The following is a 16,427-nucleotide window of genomic DNA, read 5'->3' on the forward strand; positions in this document are numbered from 1 at the left end:
ACCAGGAGAAGCAAGATGTGAAAGTACCAGTAAGCCACAGCCATGTGGCAACTTAAAGATAAATATAAATGGGTTAAGTTATAAGAGCTAGCTAACAAGAAGGCTGCCATAGGCCATACATATTGTAAATAATATTAAGCCTCAGAGTGATTATTTTATAAGCCTCTGTGGGACCATGGGGTCAGGCAGGGCCAGAGAAAACTTACATCTCTACACCCTAGGATATGCTAACTGCTTAATAGCTTTGCTTTACTACAAACAGGTTGAAGATATCAAGCTTTCATTCAGATCTGCACAGGTGTCTGATGAGTGACCTTAGATTTAAAGACTCAAAACTCCACCTTCAGAAAAACCAAACACCAACATTTCCAGAATATGCATCTTTTGAAGAGCCATGAGTACAAATTTCCTGGGCAGCAGACTGATCAGCTCACTCTGCCCTACCCTGTCTTTAATCCCCTTTCCCTTCTTCTCAACCACCCACTTCTTTATCCCATAATACTCTAGAGCCCTATTCTCGCAGAGGCAGATTAGAGATTGGGGCTCCTGCCTCCTCACATATGGCATCTTGGGAATGAATTCTTTTTCTTTTTCAAAGTTCATCATTTTAGTGATTTACTCCAGGTAAAGCGGGCCTCACCAACTAATAAGAAGAAGAAGAGGGAGCGGCATTCAGCCTCTTACACAGAGACAGTTCTAAAACTCATGCTACCTTGTCTCCTGTTTCACTTCACCATGAACTGGTACCGTGCCCTTAATCACAGTCTGTCCAAATGTATTAGTCACCAAGAATGATGTACTCTTGTCTACCCTGAAGCAGAGGGCTCTGCACCCAACTCAAGCTAAAATTGCATTTTAAGATCTGCCCTCTTTTCCAGGGCCAAATGCAGAGGGCAGGGGTAGAGGACAGTGAGCAGACAAAAACCCACATCAGCTCCTCTCTATTTAGTGCTTGGCTGACTAATCTCTCAACGTTCACTAAAAGAACCAGACTCCACAACATATATCTACATACATATACATATTTATTTTGGTGTGTTTGAGGATGTTTTCATGTATCATAGGCTGCTCTTGAACTTACTACATGGCTGAGGATGTCCTTGAACTTCTGATCCTTCTACCTCTACCTCCTGAGTACTGGGATTAGAGACCTACATCACCATGTTGAATTTTATGTAGTGCTGAGGATCAAATCCAGGGCTTTATGCATGTTAGGCAAGCCTTGACTAACTAACCTACATCCCTAGCCCTTAAAAAAAAAAAAAAAAAAAAAAAAACTTTCATAATTAAATTCATATAGTCATATTTTTAAAATGCACAATTCTGAAACCAAGTCTAAATGGTGTCATTTTTATTAGTTAACGGTCCCCTAGGAAAGAGTTGCAAAGAGCTTTCTCAAGTTTGGTTAGAATTTAATTAGCTGCATGTCTGTCCAGGTTCTTTCGCTTGACGGTAATACCTTTGCTGGCAGTGGGGAGCAACTCAGTAACATGGGCCTATGTGGTTTTATTTTATGCCGTAGTGTAGTTATAAAATCTCTCCTGAATTCCGGCTACTGAACTGAATGCAATAAGAACAAAACAGGATTATGTATTAGCTTTATTCTTGAATAGCTGGGAAGACAAACTGCACTCATGTGACACATATATAAATGCCTTTGGGGCAATTACAAAACCCTCCCTAACCCCTCCAATGAGTACAGAATCCTAAGATGCAGATCTAGCTGCCAAGAGCTGACAAGAGGGATCTCCAAAGATAGGACACATTTGCAAAACGAGGAGTGACAAGGCCAGCATCAGAGATGGGTCTCGTGGGCATTCTTGGAGAGGCTGGTGATACTGTCCCTGGGGACACAAGTGTAGGTGATTGTGCAAATGAGGTCACATGAGAATAGACAGGTCCTCTAGGAAACCTGTAAATGTAGTGTGGGGTTCTTTCCTACCTGAATTGACAAGCTGCTGTTCCATCACTCCACAGCCAAGGACTTCAAGCCATTCTCCACGGAAGTTGATCTCCATCTCGAAGGAAGGATGGGTAAAGGGAAAGTAGCAGTCCACCCACCGGACCTCCAGCCCTGCAGGGACCCAGAGGAAAGGTACATTGAGTCATAAGTTGTCTACCCTTGCTTGGCATCAAATTTGTCTTTCAGCTACCCCCGTCAATTACAACATTTTAAATAAATCAAACAGCACACAAACTCATTTGCAATATGCTAGTGCAAGATGATAAATATTAAAACTTATAAAACCCTGGACCTGTCTTTTCAAAAACAAACAAAAAATTCTTGTACCGTTCTGGGACCCTCTAAAAGCAAATCAGTCAGCTGTCAATTCTCTGAAACCATGTGACAGGGAAAGGATTAGACCTAGACCGTGAAAAAGCAGGGGATTCTGGTGGTTTCTGTAAGTGACAGTGGCATGTTTGAGTTAAACAAACTATACTTTCACTAAACTGCCCTCCAAATGTATACATCAATGATGAAATAACAAATTTGGATGTCCTAAGTTCAACTACAAAGGCCTAAGGATGGCATCAAAGCAAACAGAGAGTGATTCAATTCACTAGTGCAGAGGCTCCTTTCTGGGTGTATGCTGAAATTGTTGACTTGAAATCCATCATGCCTGATGCCAGCTCAGTGCTCTTACTAAGCCTAGAGCTGTTGTGGGATATTTGTACACTGTGAAGATACATTGCTGTGATTGTTGTAATAAAAAGCTGAATGGCAAATAGCTAGGCAGGAGAGATAGGTGGACTTCCAGGCAGAGAGAGAATGATAGGAGGAAGAAAGAGGTCGCCAGGCAGACACAGAGGAAGCAGGATGGGCAGTGTATATGGAGATGAGGTAACACCATGTGGGAGAACATAGATTAATATAAAATGGGTTAATCTAAGGCTAGTTGAAACAAGCCTAAGCTAAGGCCAAGCATTCAAAATTAATGTCTCCATGTTGTTATTTGTGAGCTGGCAGCCCAAAGAAAACATATAATTCCCCAATCCAGAGCAGCACTCCTTACAGAATGCCTTCCAATCCCAGGCTCTCTTTATCTGGCATAATGTTTGCCTAATATATAGGTAAGTAGATTCAACATACACAGCTTACACATTCCTCAAATTCCAGTACCAAATTTGCTCTTCGATCTGGCCCAGTAGACCTATTTCTACTAGTTCACTATTCCTGCTGCTAGGATTCTAAAAAACTTATTGGAGAACCTAGACTGTCCTCTGGCTAGGATCTGCAATGAATCAACAAACCCTTGAATTAGATCTCCACCCAGTTTCAGAGTTCTGTTTTCACAAACCACAATGTTTACCTGAGGACGAGATCAACTTTCACTCTCCTATTAGTACATGCTGTTAGTTTTATAAATTATCAACAGCAAACAAGTTAATAAAACAAAGTCTTTCAAATTTAAGCAAAACATTTAAAAATATCAAATATTTTTCCTACAGTAAATGGCAAATATATTTTGTTTAATATCAACAAACAAAAAGCAATACCTGCTAAATGTCAGGATTGATCTTCAATAATCAATCAGAAATATGGTCTTTTTGAGCAATGATATCATTATTTAGCAAAGAAAAAGATTAATGAACTCAAAACAATGATGACTGAGCAGGGTGGAGGTGGCCTGAAAGCAGAGAGAGCAGATAAGAAGTCCCCTAGTGGCTTGATGATCCTGTCAGGCACACAGAAGAAACACAACTCACCTGAGCACCTGTCCCTCCCCAGGATGGGCCTTCTCTTCCTATTTCTGCTAATTCCACAGAAACCAATTCCCTGTAAATTTAAGACACTCTATTTTCTTGCTCAAGACCATCTAACTTTGAGCCCCACAGAAATCGACACATAATTAATGAAAATGTTAGCAATTGCTTCCATCTTCAGAGCATTCACTATGCTTCTACAGTCCTGTTTCCCAGAGAAGGAAAAACTAAAACAGAGAGTCTACCTTGCCCAAAGTCACACAGCTAGGGCAGGTGACTAAACCAAACCCAGGTCTGCCCTGTTCTAAATCCCTAGTCTTGACAATTTGAACAGAATTCCCTGACCATCCACCAAAACTCAAGATAGAAGCTGGCAGTGATGGCACAGGACTGTAAACCTAGCACTTGAGAGATAGGCAGGAGAATTGCCTACAAGTCTGAGACCAGCATGGTCTACACAGCAAGTTTCAGACTAACTAAGGCTATACAGTGAAACCCTGCTTCAAAACAATAATATTAAAATCATATGAAAGCAAGTCATGAGACATGGTGACTTTTCTGTGAAAGTGGAGTTTTCAGTTTGTTCTGTTCAATTTGAAATTTCTTTTTCTAGTTAACTGTTGTCTGTGGCGCTGACTAATTTTTGTTAAAAATGATAATTTATTTCCCCTTCTAGTATATACATGGTATAACAGAAAAACATTCTACTATACATGTAGAAAATACATCAACTGACAGATATTGACAGATGTATACACATAAGAATCTGTAGCCACATTCAAGTTAAAGACAGAGCCAGGAATACAAACACATAACTGTAATCCCAGCAGGAAGATGTCAAGTTCAAAGCCAATGTGGGCAACTTAGCAAGATCCTGTTTCAAAATAATTTTTTTTAAATGCCGGGTGGTGTAGCTTACTGGCAAGAGTGTTTAGCTAGCATGTGAGAGGCCCTGGGTTCAAAACCAGTATTAAAAACCAATAATAACAATAATAAAATATCATATACCCTGGATCCCCACATTCTTAACAATCTCGTCCATCACTCTCAAGGCACTTGCATCCCCTAGGATTTACAAGCATGGCAGCACACAGAATGTATTCTTCTGCTGTAATGGTCAGTTTCAGACTCGTCCACACTGCTGCATGTAACAATAAGCACTCATTTCTAGTGCTGAGTAGATCCAGCCAGACTCTTTCTAATGGGGAAGGAAAGCCTCCCTTTTGTGGGCCACTAGTGAATGTCTACAAGCCATCTGCTATGGCCAGAACTGTTGAGAAGGTACATGTGCCAGCAAGTGTTTATCTTCAGCTGGACTCCAAGAAGGGCTGCGGACACCTGTGCACTTGTCCCAGTGTAAGCCCAACAATCCCTAGAAATATTTCTATTAAAAGGTCAGAAGCCATTCTGCTAGCAAACAGAAGTGTGTGCAGCCTCCAGACAGAAAGCTAGTGGACAAGAAGACAAAAGCATTTATTGTTACTCATAGCAGATAGGCACAGGTGGTGTAATGAAAGCAGTTAATGAAAACAAGATAGATGTTTGTGGCTTTTTATAGCTGGACTGAATTCTACCAAAAACAAAAACAAAACATTCCAGGTTTATATTATGATCCTTAACATATAATTATTATCTAAGAGCCTATAACATGTTAAGAGGATTCTATACAAATCAATTCTATTCTATGGCCTTAAAAAAAAACTGTTTTGATCAGGCTAACTAAACTCCCATTTACAGACTTGGCAATACAAAGTACACCTTAAAAGGAAAAAGAGAAGAGTTTAGTCTTAGGCCAAGTATGAGTGAACACAGCCCAGGAACACGGGTTCAAATGACCTCAAATGCCATGTTCTAATGTGAACACAATTTCATGACATTTTTATAATTACAGAACAAAATCAAGGCACTTTTCAATACACTAGTGAAAACATCAGATAGGCAGTTACAGCAAAGTGTAGAAACCTCCATTATAGGTTGCAGACTCTATCTGATGACACTCTTAGCTTTGAGTTTGGTGGGATTCAGTGATCTATAAAAGTTAATACTTCTTAAAGGTTTTACATGATAGTCAAAGGAAGCTAAGTGAGACACACAGGTGGATAACGTGGCTACTAAAAGGGGCTGAAGATAACCCAATATACTTTGGTTCTAGATTGCAACATTCCAACTCTCCATGCACAAGAACTTTAGCCAGCCTTGCAGAATCTTTAACATGGGTGTGGCTGTACTCTGGGGACCTCAATTCATAAGCTTCATATTTCACACTTCAAATGTCATGGGCTACAACTAAGCTGAGGCAGAAGCTTTAAGGCATCAGTAAGCACTCAAAATAATAGCCAATGCATTCTCTGTAGAATCCCAAGGCAAAAGGGCCTCAGGAGACGGGGCTTGGCTGTGTAGCACGGGTACTATCAGCACAGCAAGGAGGGAGGTCAGAGATCTCTTGCCTACAGGACTCCTCTCATTACAAGGTTTCAGTTTTATCATTTCTTCTACAACTATAAGGGGAAACTTTTAGTTTGGACTGAAAATTTCTGTAATAGTGAACAAATGTTGAGGCTTTTCCACCACTTTATATCTGCTCTTGCTCTTTTAGGCTACAGACCCTAGCCACTATGACCTTCAGTCTCTTTTCCTCAATCACGTGACGGGTGTCTTTTTTTTCAGCAGAAATGTAGGAAACTACTGCACACTGAAGCCTGTCTAGAGCAAAGCACATCCAGACAGGAAAGCTAGCCAAACCTTTCCCAAGCCCACAAGCAAGAATGCTAGTGATGCATATGGCAGAGCCTGTGGGCACAAGAGAAACTTTAGAAGACACTGATGGGTCACAGGTAAGGCTGCAGATCAGGGAGACTTGAAGACATTCACTACCTTGGATCCCCGGAAAGTCCCTCTGACCTTGCCGAGATCACTGGGCCCACATGTCATCCATCTCCTCGGCTCCACCAGCTCTAAGCACTTTCTTGGTCGTTACTTTCCCCTTCTTTGCATAAACAACAGCCCAAATCTTCCAAACCCAACTTTTGAGCAGACTGTGGCTCTATTTCAAACCCAAGCAGTAATTATAAAATTGTATGGTATTAGTTAATATATAATATTGGCAAAAAATATGCCACATCCTCTATATAGTTAAACAATTTAAACTTGTTACTTTGACACATGAACAGTGGTTATTTTTAAACCACTGCTAACAGAACCGTTTATAGAAAACTTAGACATTAACACTGAAACCTATTTTCTTCTTGCTTTTTGTCACACACTTTCTAAACTGTTGGTTAAATGATTTATTGAGTACTTCAGTATTAGCACCAAAATATATTTTTCTTCATTACCTCAAAATTTCTATATTAAACACATCTTGCCATGGTTCCTATATTAACAATATTAACAACTAGCTGAAATTATGGCTTATTTCACATTTCAAGTATCAGAAGTAAAAATGTTTACTAAAAAAAAATGACATATTTGGGGCTAAGTATGCCCAAATTACACAGATCATACTCCCCAATCTCTTAGGAGTGTGCTTGAGGGAAATTTACCTGTATTATAATAAATACAGTCACTGCAAAATCATGTCCAGGTTTTTTTTTTTCATCTTTTTTCTGTCTCTTTTCTTGGCAGAGAGGTATCATAATTTACATTTATAAATAAAGCACAGGGGTTTTCAAATCAGCTTCAAACCTCTGTACATAAAGGCAGTTGTCCAAAAATACACCCTGAACTTCCACTTAGGGCCAACTAGAAAATGGCCATTCCACAATAAATGAAGACTTGAGTTCAAGCCTCCAATTTCTAAGACAGGTTAACTTACACTTGTGGGTCGAGCTGCCATATATCCATGTTGTGTGAGATAGCAGAGGTTGAGGAGAGGACCCCCCCAGGGGGTACCTAGTTCTCTCAAGATAAAAGCTCCTCTGGATAGATGTAGACACCAACTACAAGGAGTAGGGGGTGCTGTGTTATAATAATCCTTGAGTTGGGTACCTATGGAACTGTGAACAGAAATTCCTTTTGGCCAGTGATCTGAGCCAATGGGAAAAGGACCATAAGAACTCCATTTCTTTCTCACCACTGAGAGGCCACACTCATTACCTACCCTACTGCCCCAGGAAACAGAGAACCAGGAAAGGCTAAACCGCAACCCATCCAGGAACCAGCCTCCCAACTGCTACATTCTTGGCAAGACCAAATGGAGATGGAGAGCAGGGGTAGGTGGGGCACTTTTCATCTTCCTTTGCCTCCCATGCAAAGCTCAAGTTTCTAGCACTTTGACAGGCACACTGTGAGTATCAGTACAGTGGTCTTTCTATTCCATCTCCCCTTCACCTTCACAACAGATCTCATACTTAATAAATAATCACAACATTCAACTTCCCTGAGCAAAAGCTAAACAGATTCTCCTACTGGCCCCTAGACCCTTCATATTTCAAATAGGACTCTGCCATAAGAACGCCTTCCATAGACAGTAGAATCTAAATGTGAAGGGCAGTCCAAATGAGAGCATATACAAAGGGATTTCTAAATCATTCCAAGGCCACCCTCCACTGAAGCAAATAATTTTTAAAGCTGACTACACACATGCCATTAATCACCGTGTGTGGCATTAATTTTTCAATAGGTCTTTGCTCAGGTGGTAGCAAGTATAAATAGTAAAATGTAGCAATTTAAAGCAGTGGCTCTGGTTGCTTTCTGAATAGCATGAAGCAGGCATCCACCAGAGTGAAGGAAGGTGGAGAGAACAAAGACAGAGGATGTACTTATTTCTGGCTGGAAATAAGCTCCTAAAAAAGTGGCACTGGGCTCAGCAGGGTAGGGACATGGCCACCAAGTCCAGTGACCTGAGTTTGGGCCTCAGGAACCCCAGGATGGAAGTACATAATGCACCTTCAAGTTGTCCTCTGACCTGCATATATGCACCGTGATACACACATATACCTCCAAATAAATAAATGCAATAAAAGTATTTTTAAATTGGCAGTGTGATAGAAAACTACAGTGTAGCTAGGTAAATAACTCAGTCCCACTGGCAAAGGCACCTGGCAACTCATCTCCCTTACTTCCCAGAAACTCCATAGCCCTTGACCAGAGTGTGCAATAATGAACATGTAGGCTATTGGTGAAATTATTATAGCCACTCCACGTAGTTAAAAGGGAGGTTTATTGTGTGGGGTAACTCACAAGTGAAGGGACAGGTAACAGGGTCTGGGAAAGGTGTGACGCAGCCCAGCAGTGTTCTCTGGAGAACTCTGCTCGGTCTACCTCCAGCATCCAGGGTCCAGGAACCAAGAGAGCCCACGCATCCGGATCTCGGGTCTTCAGGGTCCTCTCACGGCCCCTCCTTGTAGGCGTGACAGTTACCAAAGCCTCAAGGGGGGTTGGAACTGCCAGATCAAAGCTGGAATGGCTACCCACTACAGTAGGCCATGCTTTTCAGACTTCTAAGCAGTGTTCTATTTTAATAATTTTCCTTTTCAAAAAACTCTCTTTTGGGTTAGGTAATACATTGACAGGGTTCAAATCAAAACACCCTAGCAGGATAAATCCAACTATGTATCAGGTCCTCAGTGAGTAGCCTCCCTCACATCTCTGTCTCTGTCTCTTTCGCTCTCCTGAACCTTTACAGTAAACTTATAATTTCCTTTAATTGCCAAGTATAAGCAAATACAAATATCCATTTCAATTTTCCTTTTCCTAGATAAAATACAGAATCCTAGCCACAACATCCCACACATGTGGTCTTCACACTGGTTATATCTGGAGGCCTCTCTGCATGAAGGCAGAGGACTCACTCATTTTCTTCTTGTTCCTTCAAAGTACTGCACATGGCTATCTCGTGTTCAAAGAAGTTCCTGACTGACATGTGCCTGGGGTATAGACAATATGTTGCTATTCAGAGCAATGCTACAACGAAACACCCTGCTGGGCCCAAGAATAAGTGCTTCTAGAACTAGAATAAGCATTGCCTCCTTGTTCTCTACAGATGTTACATAATACTTTACATCAACATTATCTCAATGCTTTTCACAGAAACCAAGAAAGACAACTAATTAGTGGTAGTGTCAAAGTGGTGTTCAGGCTCTGATGAAAACCCAGGGAGCTGCTGATGAAAGACCGCCAGGCTGACCCATCTGAGGCAAGGGATGTATCCTGTGGGATTGTCTGTATGTCAAATGTGTTGCTCTGATTGGTCAAAAAATAAAACACTGATTGGCCAGTAGCCAGAGAGGAAACATAGGCGGGACTAACAGAGAGGAGAATTGAAAGAACAGGAAGGTGGAGGGAGGCACTGCCAGCCGCCGCCATGACAAGCAGCATGTGAAGATGCTGGTAAGCCACGAGCCACGTGGCAAGGCATAGATCTATAGAAATGGATTAATTTAAGATATAAGAACAGTTAGCAAGAAGCCTGCCACGGCCATACAGTTTGTAAGCAACATAAGTCTCTGTGTTTACTTGGTTGGGTCTGAGCGGCTGTGGGACTGGCCGGTGACAGAGATTTGTCCTGACTGTGGGCCAGGCAGGAAAACTCTAGCTACAGATGTAGCCAGTGTGGACAGGATCCCCAGATTCCTGCTGCCTTTCAGCCACTTGCTCTCTGCAGGCAGCCCTTGTCTCTCCCCTAGCAAAGGAAGAGTGTCTTCCAGAATTAGCAACTGCATTGCTAGTGGTTATGAGGAAGAGGAGGCACATTTAATTTCTGAAGCATCCTTGTGGGAATATGAGTGTGAATTCCATTTCCAAAGCAACAAAACTCATTGTGACATACCCTTCATTCCCAACTAGGGCCTCACAAACCTGCTAATGGCCCCACTGTGGCTATTTAGTATACCACATACACCCTCCACATCCACACAGCCACAGTGTTGAAGGGTGCAACCACCACGTGTCATAAAGTTCTTTGGTGTAGATCTCTACAAGCACAAACCAGAAGATAGTGCTGTATCAGCCAGTGAGACTTCTGCTAATCCATGTACAAAATAACAAGGATATCTAAAGTCTGGCAAATTCCCCACCACTGGAGATGGTGTAGCTGATCACATAGTTATTAGTCTCCTTTGTGTTAGGAACTAGCGTTTAAGTAAATTTCCCTGGGAACCCTCTTCATAGGATTCCTTTAGACTGGGGCTAGGATCTGTAAGATGAATTCATTTCTCCACCTCCCCATGAAGACAGAAATGGCCATCAGCAGTTCGAATACTGAGTATGTAGTCAGAGGTGCTAGAACAGATGTCTCACTCTCCAAGGCTGTGTATTAAGCAGAAGAAGGAAGAGCCTAACATCACCCTACTTTGAGGTAAGCACAGGTCCTTTGAGTCCTGACGCTTCTCTACAATGCAGGCTAAAAGGAAATTAACTTCACTCCAGAATGCAAAGCCAATCGCAAAGACTACAGGGGGCACCACAGCTGCCAAGAGCTACCTATGAGTTTCTGGATCCACTGTGTTTGGTACCTTAACATCTTGGTGCCTCAGCTTGTCTAAATAATAGCTTAATGTCAGTTTAGTAAGGAAAGCATGCGGAGAGCATAGCCAGGCCTCTAGTAGACTCCATGGGTGGTTTTAAGTGAAGGCCATCGAAGTAAGGCCCCAGAGTCCCACACCTCCTTATACATTATGAAATGAACATTTCTAAATTGTGTGTCCAAAGGGGAATGGCATTTGTTGCCCAATTCATACATATTAGGCACCGTGTAAGTATCATCTCACATGCCTTCTCTCCCTTACTGCTATACTATAGAAGGCTAGCAACCTCCAAACACAACAAGTATTATTCCCATTTTACAGGTGAAGGAAAGGCTCACACCACTATGAAGTTAAGTTTCCAGCCCAAGATTAGAAGCAAGTATGTTAAACAGCAGCCTCCCACACTGCCCTCCACTAGAACAGTTAGCAAAAAATGACTAGCTCTGCTCCCATCCAAGGGCACTTACAAGGCCAAGTCTATAGGGTGGATCCTTGTTCTAACAACTACAAAAGAGTAACAGATAAAACAAAATGAAAAAAAAAAAAAGACACAGGCTAAGATTAGAGACAAGAGAAACATCTCCAATGGCCAGAAACAAAAGAGAAATGACACTTAGTGAGGGGTCAGACCAAGGTCTGCCCAACTCCAGGTCCAAACAAGGAAGCGCTATTAGCTTGACCTCTGAGGATGACACACTGCTAGCTTTTGACTGGAGAGTGCTAAAATCTTCCTCAAAGGCTACAGCAGGATGAATTCTATGCTGGCACAGAAGGATGAAAAGACTACCACCCAAATACAGCCTGGAGCTGTGGCTCAGAAGAGCTGTAGGTTTAGACAAGGCTAGACACTGGATCTCCTTCACATCTGCATCAATGGATCACCAGGTTCTTAAACCATGTCTAGATTACTGTAATGACAACATGTAAGTACTGTCAACCATTGTTAAGGAGTTGTTTAGAGAGTAATAACAAGAAGAAACCATTTTGTTTAGGGAATAATTCCAAGGAGAAAACATCTGTACATAAAGACTACAGAAGCAACTTTTTACAAAAAAAAAAAAAAAAAAAAAGTTTGGCCCACAGAATGCTGACTCCACAGGTGCATGATCCATGAACATGGAACATGCAGGGCAGACATGCACAAAACAAGGCCATTCACAACACTGGACACCAGGGAACCAGGAAATGCTCTCTGAGAGAAGAGACTTAATTCCTCTCCAGGAAGAAGGCAGCAAGTAGGAAGAGCACAATACCTCCAAGTCAGAGACATCTGGGAGTCTAGACAACTTAGAGAGGCTGGAGTGCAGGGGGCAGAGTGGAGAGGCAAAGAGAGACACATATAGAACAAGCTCTGTGGATCTGCAAAGGAATCCATCTGCAGATAGGAATTGAACTACACAAAAGGATTAAGGGAATGATGCTCCCACAGGACCAAGAATGGTACCAGTTCCCAGCAGCCAAATGAAAAGAATCATAACGCACTGGTTATCATTCACAGTACTCAGAAAGTTCCTGCATCAGTAATAGGGAAAAATAGTCACATTCTAAATACTATTCCAGTCTTGCCTAAGAAAGAGTTAAAAAAAAAAAAGGATCAAAGTGTTTCTAAGTGTTCCCAAACAAAGCTTATGGGCTCTGGTTAGATACAGAATTACCCACTGCATTACAAGGTGATAATTACCAGGCATTCAAAGAAGAAAAACGTTAAGTAGAGAAAAATCAATAGCAACTTACCAAGAAATGACAAGTACAGAATTAGAAAACAAAGACATTAAAACAAATATTATAGCGATACTCAGTAAGTTCAAGAAGCTAAAGCAAAAACTAGATATGTTAAGAAGATGCTTATCACATTATGAATGTGATAAGAAAATGTACAGGACAGCATTAGTAGCAAAGTTGACCCTGCAGAAGAAAAGAGGTAAACTGGAAGACATGGCAATAAGAAGTATCCAACAGAAAACAGAAGAACTAAAACAGGCAAAGACAATGAACAGAAAGGAGAAATTCCAAATGATAAGTATATATAACTAGAGTCTCAAAAGGGAGGAAGTGATAGAAAATATCTGAATGTTGTTCTTTGATTCCCATGGTGATGCCCTATTTCCACTGAGCACTCTGCTGGCAAAATGCAAAGCAGTTCACATCTCCATTGCATAAGGATCCAAAGCCTTGGAAGGCTAAGCACACTGGACAGTTTTAATTTTTAAATACATCTTGCTGTGGATGACAACCAAGCTACAGTGAGCAGTCAAGTGAACACTGCTTGATGCAAAGAATGAGTTGCTATTTCACTGTCTTGAGTATTCAGAAAAAAACTGTAATGGCATGGATGAGAAATGCACCATAGACAAGCAGTTCCCAACCTGTGGGTTGTGACTACTTTGGGGGTCAAATGACCCTTTCACAGGGATCGCATATCCTGCATCTCAGATATTTACATTACGATTCATAACAGCAGCAAAATTACAATTACGAACTAGCAACAAAAAATAATTTTATGGTTGGGGTCACCACAATATGAGTAATTATATTAAAGGGTCACAGCATTAGGAAAGCTGAGAATCATTGCCACAGACTCATGTATTCAAAATACTTGGTGTAGCGCCGGGCGGCGGTGGCGCATGCCTTTAATCCCAGCACTCAGGAGGCAGAGCCAGGCAGATCTTTATGAGTTAGAAGCCAGCCTTGTCTACAGAGCGAGATCCAGGAAAGGCACAAAGCTACACAGAGAAACCCTGTCTCGAAAAAAAAAAAAAAAAAAAAAAACTTGGTGTCTAGCTGAGAGCATTGTTTAGGGAGGTTATGGAATCTCTCGAAGGTTCAGCCTTGCTGGAGAACATTCATCATTGAGTGCAGACTTTGAATGTTTATAACCTCACCCAGCTTCCTGCTCTTGTTCCCTGGTTCCTGTGTGTGGCTGAGATGTGGTCTCTCAGCTTCCTGCTCCTGCCACCATGCCTCCCTGCCATTATGGACATCTAGTGCTCTCGAACTGTAAGCCAAAAAAAACAAAAAAAAAACAAAAAACTCTTTCTTGAGTAGCTTTTGGTCAGACATTTTTATCACAGCAATAGAAAATTAACAATACAACCCTCTCCAATCAGACCTTAACACTCAGCAGACAACAGCAGTTTAAAGACTGTTAATATTAAATGATTAATGTATTTTACACTAAATTCAATTTTAGAAATAAAGTAGAACCCTCACAAACCTAATAGTCTCAATCACTTTAACTTCATTTACACTGACAGGGATTTATGGATAGAGAAAACAAAACAAAATGTTCAAGGCATATTGTCTTTATTACCATTACCTCATAAACTCACTCTGGACCAGGTCACTGGTCACAGCACAGGGAACCTTAGAAGGTTTTGGTTGAATGAGTCTATATATTGGTCCCTATGCAGGTCTAACTGGCAAGTAGGTTATCTGTGGGGACTCAGCACCTGTGGAATGGCAACATGGTAAGGAGGAAGGTAAACACAAGAGGAAAACCACAACCTGCTGTCAGCCTCACAAAGCCTTGCATTTACAGAAGTAGCAATGGCCATCACAACAGCATCATAGAAGACACTCCTGCTAGACTCAAGCTCTGGACATGGGAAGGGATGTCCTCAGGCAAGGGAGCTCCTGGCATCTACAGCTGTCTCCTGAGGTGCTGCTGGCTGGAGGCTCCTTGTATATCAGCAAGGGCATGGTTGGAGATGTGTTCCAAACACCACCAGCAACAGAGAGGCATGCTCCTTTGTGGGGACCAGGTCAGCAGAAGAGCAGCATGGTCCCTCTCTCTCTTAACTTATTCATCTAAACTGCACCATGAGAGAGAGCAACGCTCTACTGGGAAACACCAATGTGTGTCAGACACTGCTCTGGAAAAAGGCTGTAAACACCAAAGGCTACAAAAAGAAATTAAAGTTCTAGGAATCCTAAATCCCTATCTTAGATGATATAAAAGAAATGATTACTAAGCAGGGTACAAAATATACAGAAAGCAGAAGAGATATGGAAAACAATAATGAATTCCATGAGCATAAAAGTAGTCTAAAGCGTTATTTTATTTCTTTCTAATTCTAAAATGATAACCTCTCTTCTAACGGCCTTAGGGTACTGGTACAATTGAAATGTTAGCAGAAAATAATAAACCATATTTGGAGACAGAGAAAAGCTGAACCTAAAGTTGCTATAATAACAACAAACTGTCACAAGGGCAGGATGAGTTCTAATTTTTAATTTTGCTTTCAAGTACAAAGGAATCCAATAATAATAAGCGAGGGGTATCGGCCATATAAATAAATATAAAAAGAGTCTTGAGAAATATGTCTGAGGCTGCAAACTGTGGCCATTAATCAAATATAGAAAGAAAAAAGTTTCAGTTTTTATGTGTCCTTTGATACCCAAAATGTAACTAAACATGTAGCAAATAGAGGGTTGGTGACAGGCTGGCCTAGGACAAGAGGGACAGAAAAAAAAGCCAGAGGGCAGACTGGAGAGGAAGGCTGCTTTCTCCCACTTTAGTTGGATTGTCTGACTTTTTTCTTCCATCATAGATTTCATTTGTCTCAGTCTCAGAAAGAATATTAAAATGACCAATATCTGCGCTTTACTCACCCTCTCCCTCCTTTAACCTTTCCTGAAAGTTTCTCACCTATGTGGTCTTGGGTAACTTTGATCCTGCTGCCTCAGCTACCCAAATTCAGGAATCACTGACCTGCACCACGTGGGTTATTGAAATGGTTAATTTTTATCCTTTCAAAAAAGCTAACCCCTAAACTAGGTTCAGGAGTCCAAATTCTTGGGCTACAACTGGCAGCAGGAAGGAACGATTCCTTCTGCAAGTGCTCCGTGTCAGGATGGACTGCAGCTACCCTCTCTGGGGCCGCTGTCATCGCTCTGACCATTTCCCTGAGCTCCATGACACTCAAGCTTGATGGTACTGATGCAACTGTACTAAGACACTCTCCAGGTTCACTGCAGACTTCAGTTTACATTAACACTATTCTCCAAGAAGACGTTAATTTTTTTACTTTAATTCTATTCTATACCTTTGTGAAGCAGATATTATAAACAAAAGTGACTCTGAAGATGCACAAAAACAGCAATACTGGCCAGGCACGGTGGCTCATGTCTTTAATTTCAGGACTCAGGAGGCAGAGGCAGGTGGATCTCTAAGTTACAGGATAGCTTGGTCTACAGAGTGAGTTTCAAGCCAACCAGAAATATACAGCAAGATTGTATCTCAAAAAAAAAAAACCA

The 16,427-nt window shown here is 41.4% G+C and overlaps 1 protein-coding gene across 6 annotated transcripts in view; it reads right to left on the minus strand.

Moving 5' to 3' along the window:
• The window catches only part of Fars2 (phenylalanyl-tRNA synthetase 2, mitochondrial), a 453,987-nt gene that overhangs the window by 303,744 nt on the left and 133,816 nt on the right, over positions 1 to 16,427 (minus strand). For all 6 annotated transcript variants that reach the window (XM_059263160.1, XM_059263162.1, XM_059263159.1 and 3 more), the window contains one exon: positions 1,943 to 2,074. In XM_059263160.1, the coding sequence (XP_059119143.1) occupies positions 1,943 to 2,074 (132 nt within the window). The remainder of the gene's footprint in view (positions 1 to 1,942; positions 2,075 to 16,427) is intronic.

This window comes from Peromyscus eremicus, chromosome 5, assembly GCF_949786415.1.
Source record: "Peromyscus eremicus chromosome 5, PerEre_H2_v1, whole genome shotgun sequence".
Lineage (NCBI taxonomy): Eukaryota > Metazoa > Chordata > Mammalia > Rodentia > Cricetidae > Peromyscus > Peromyscus eremicus.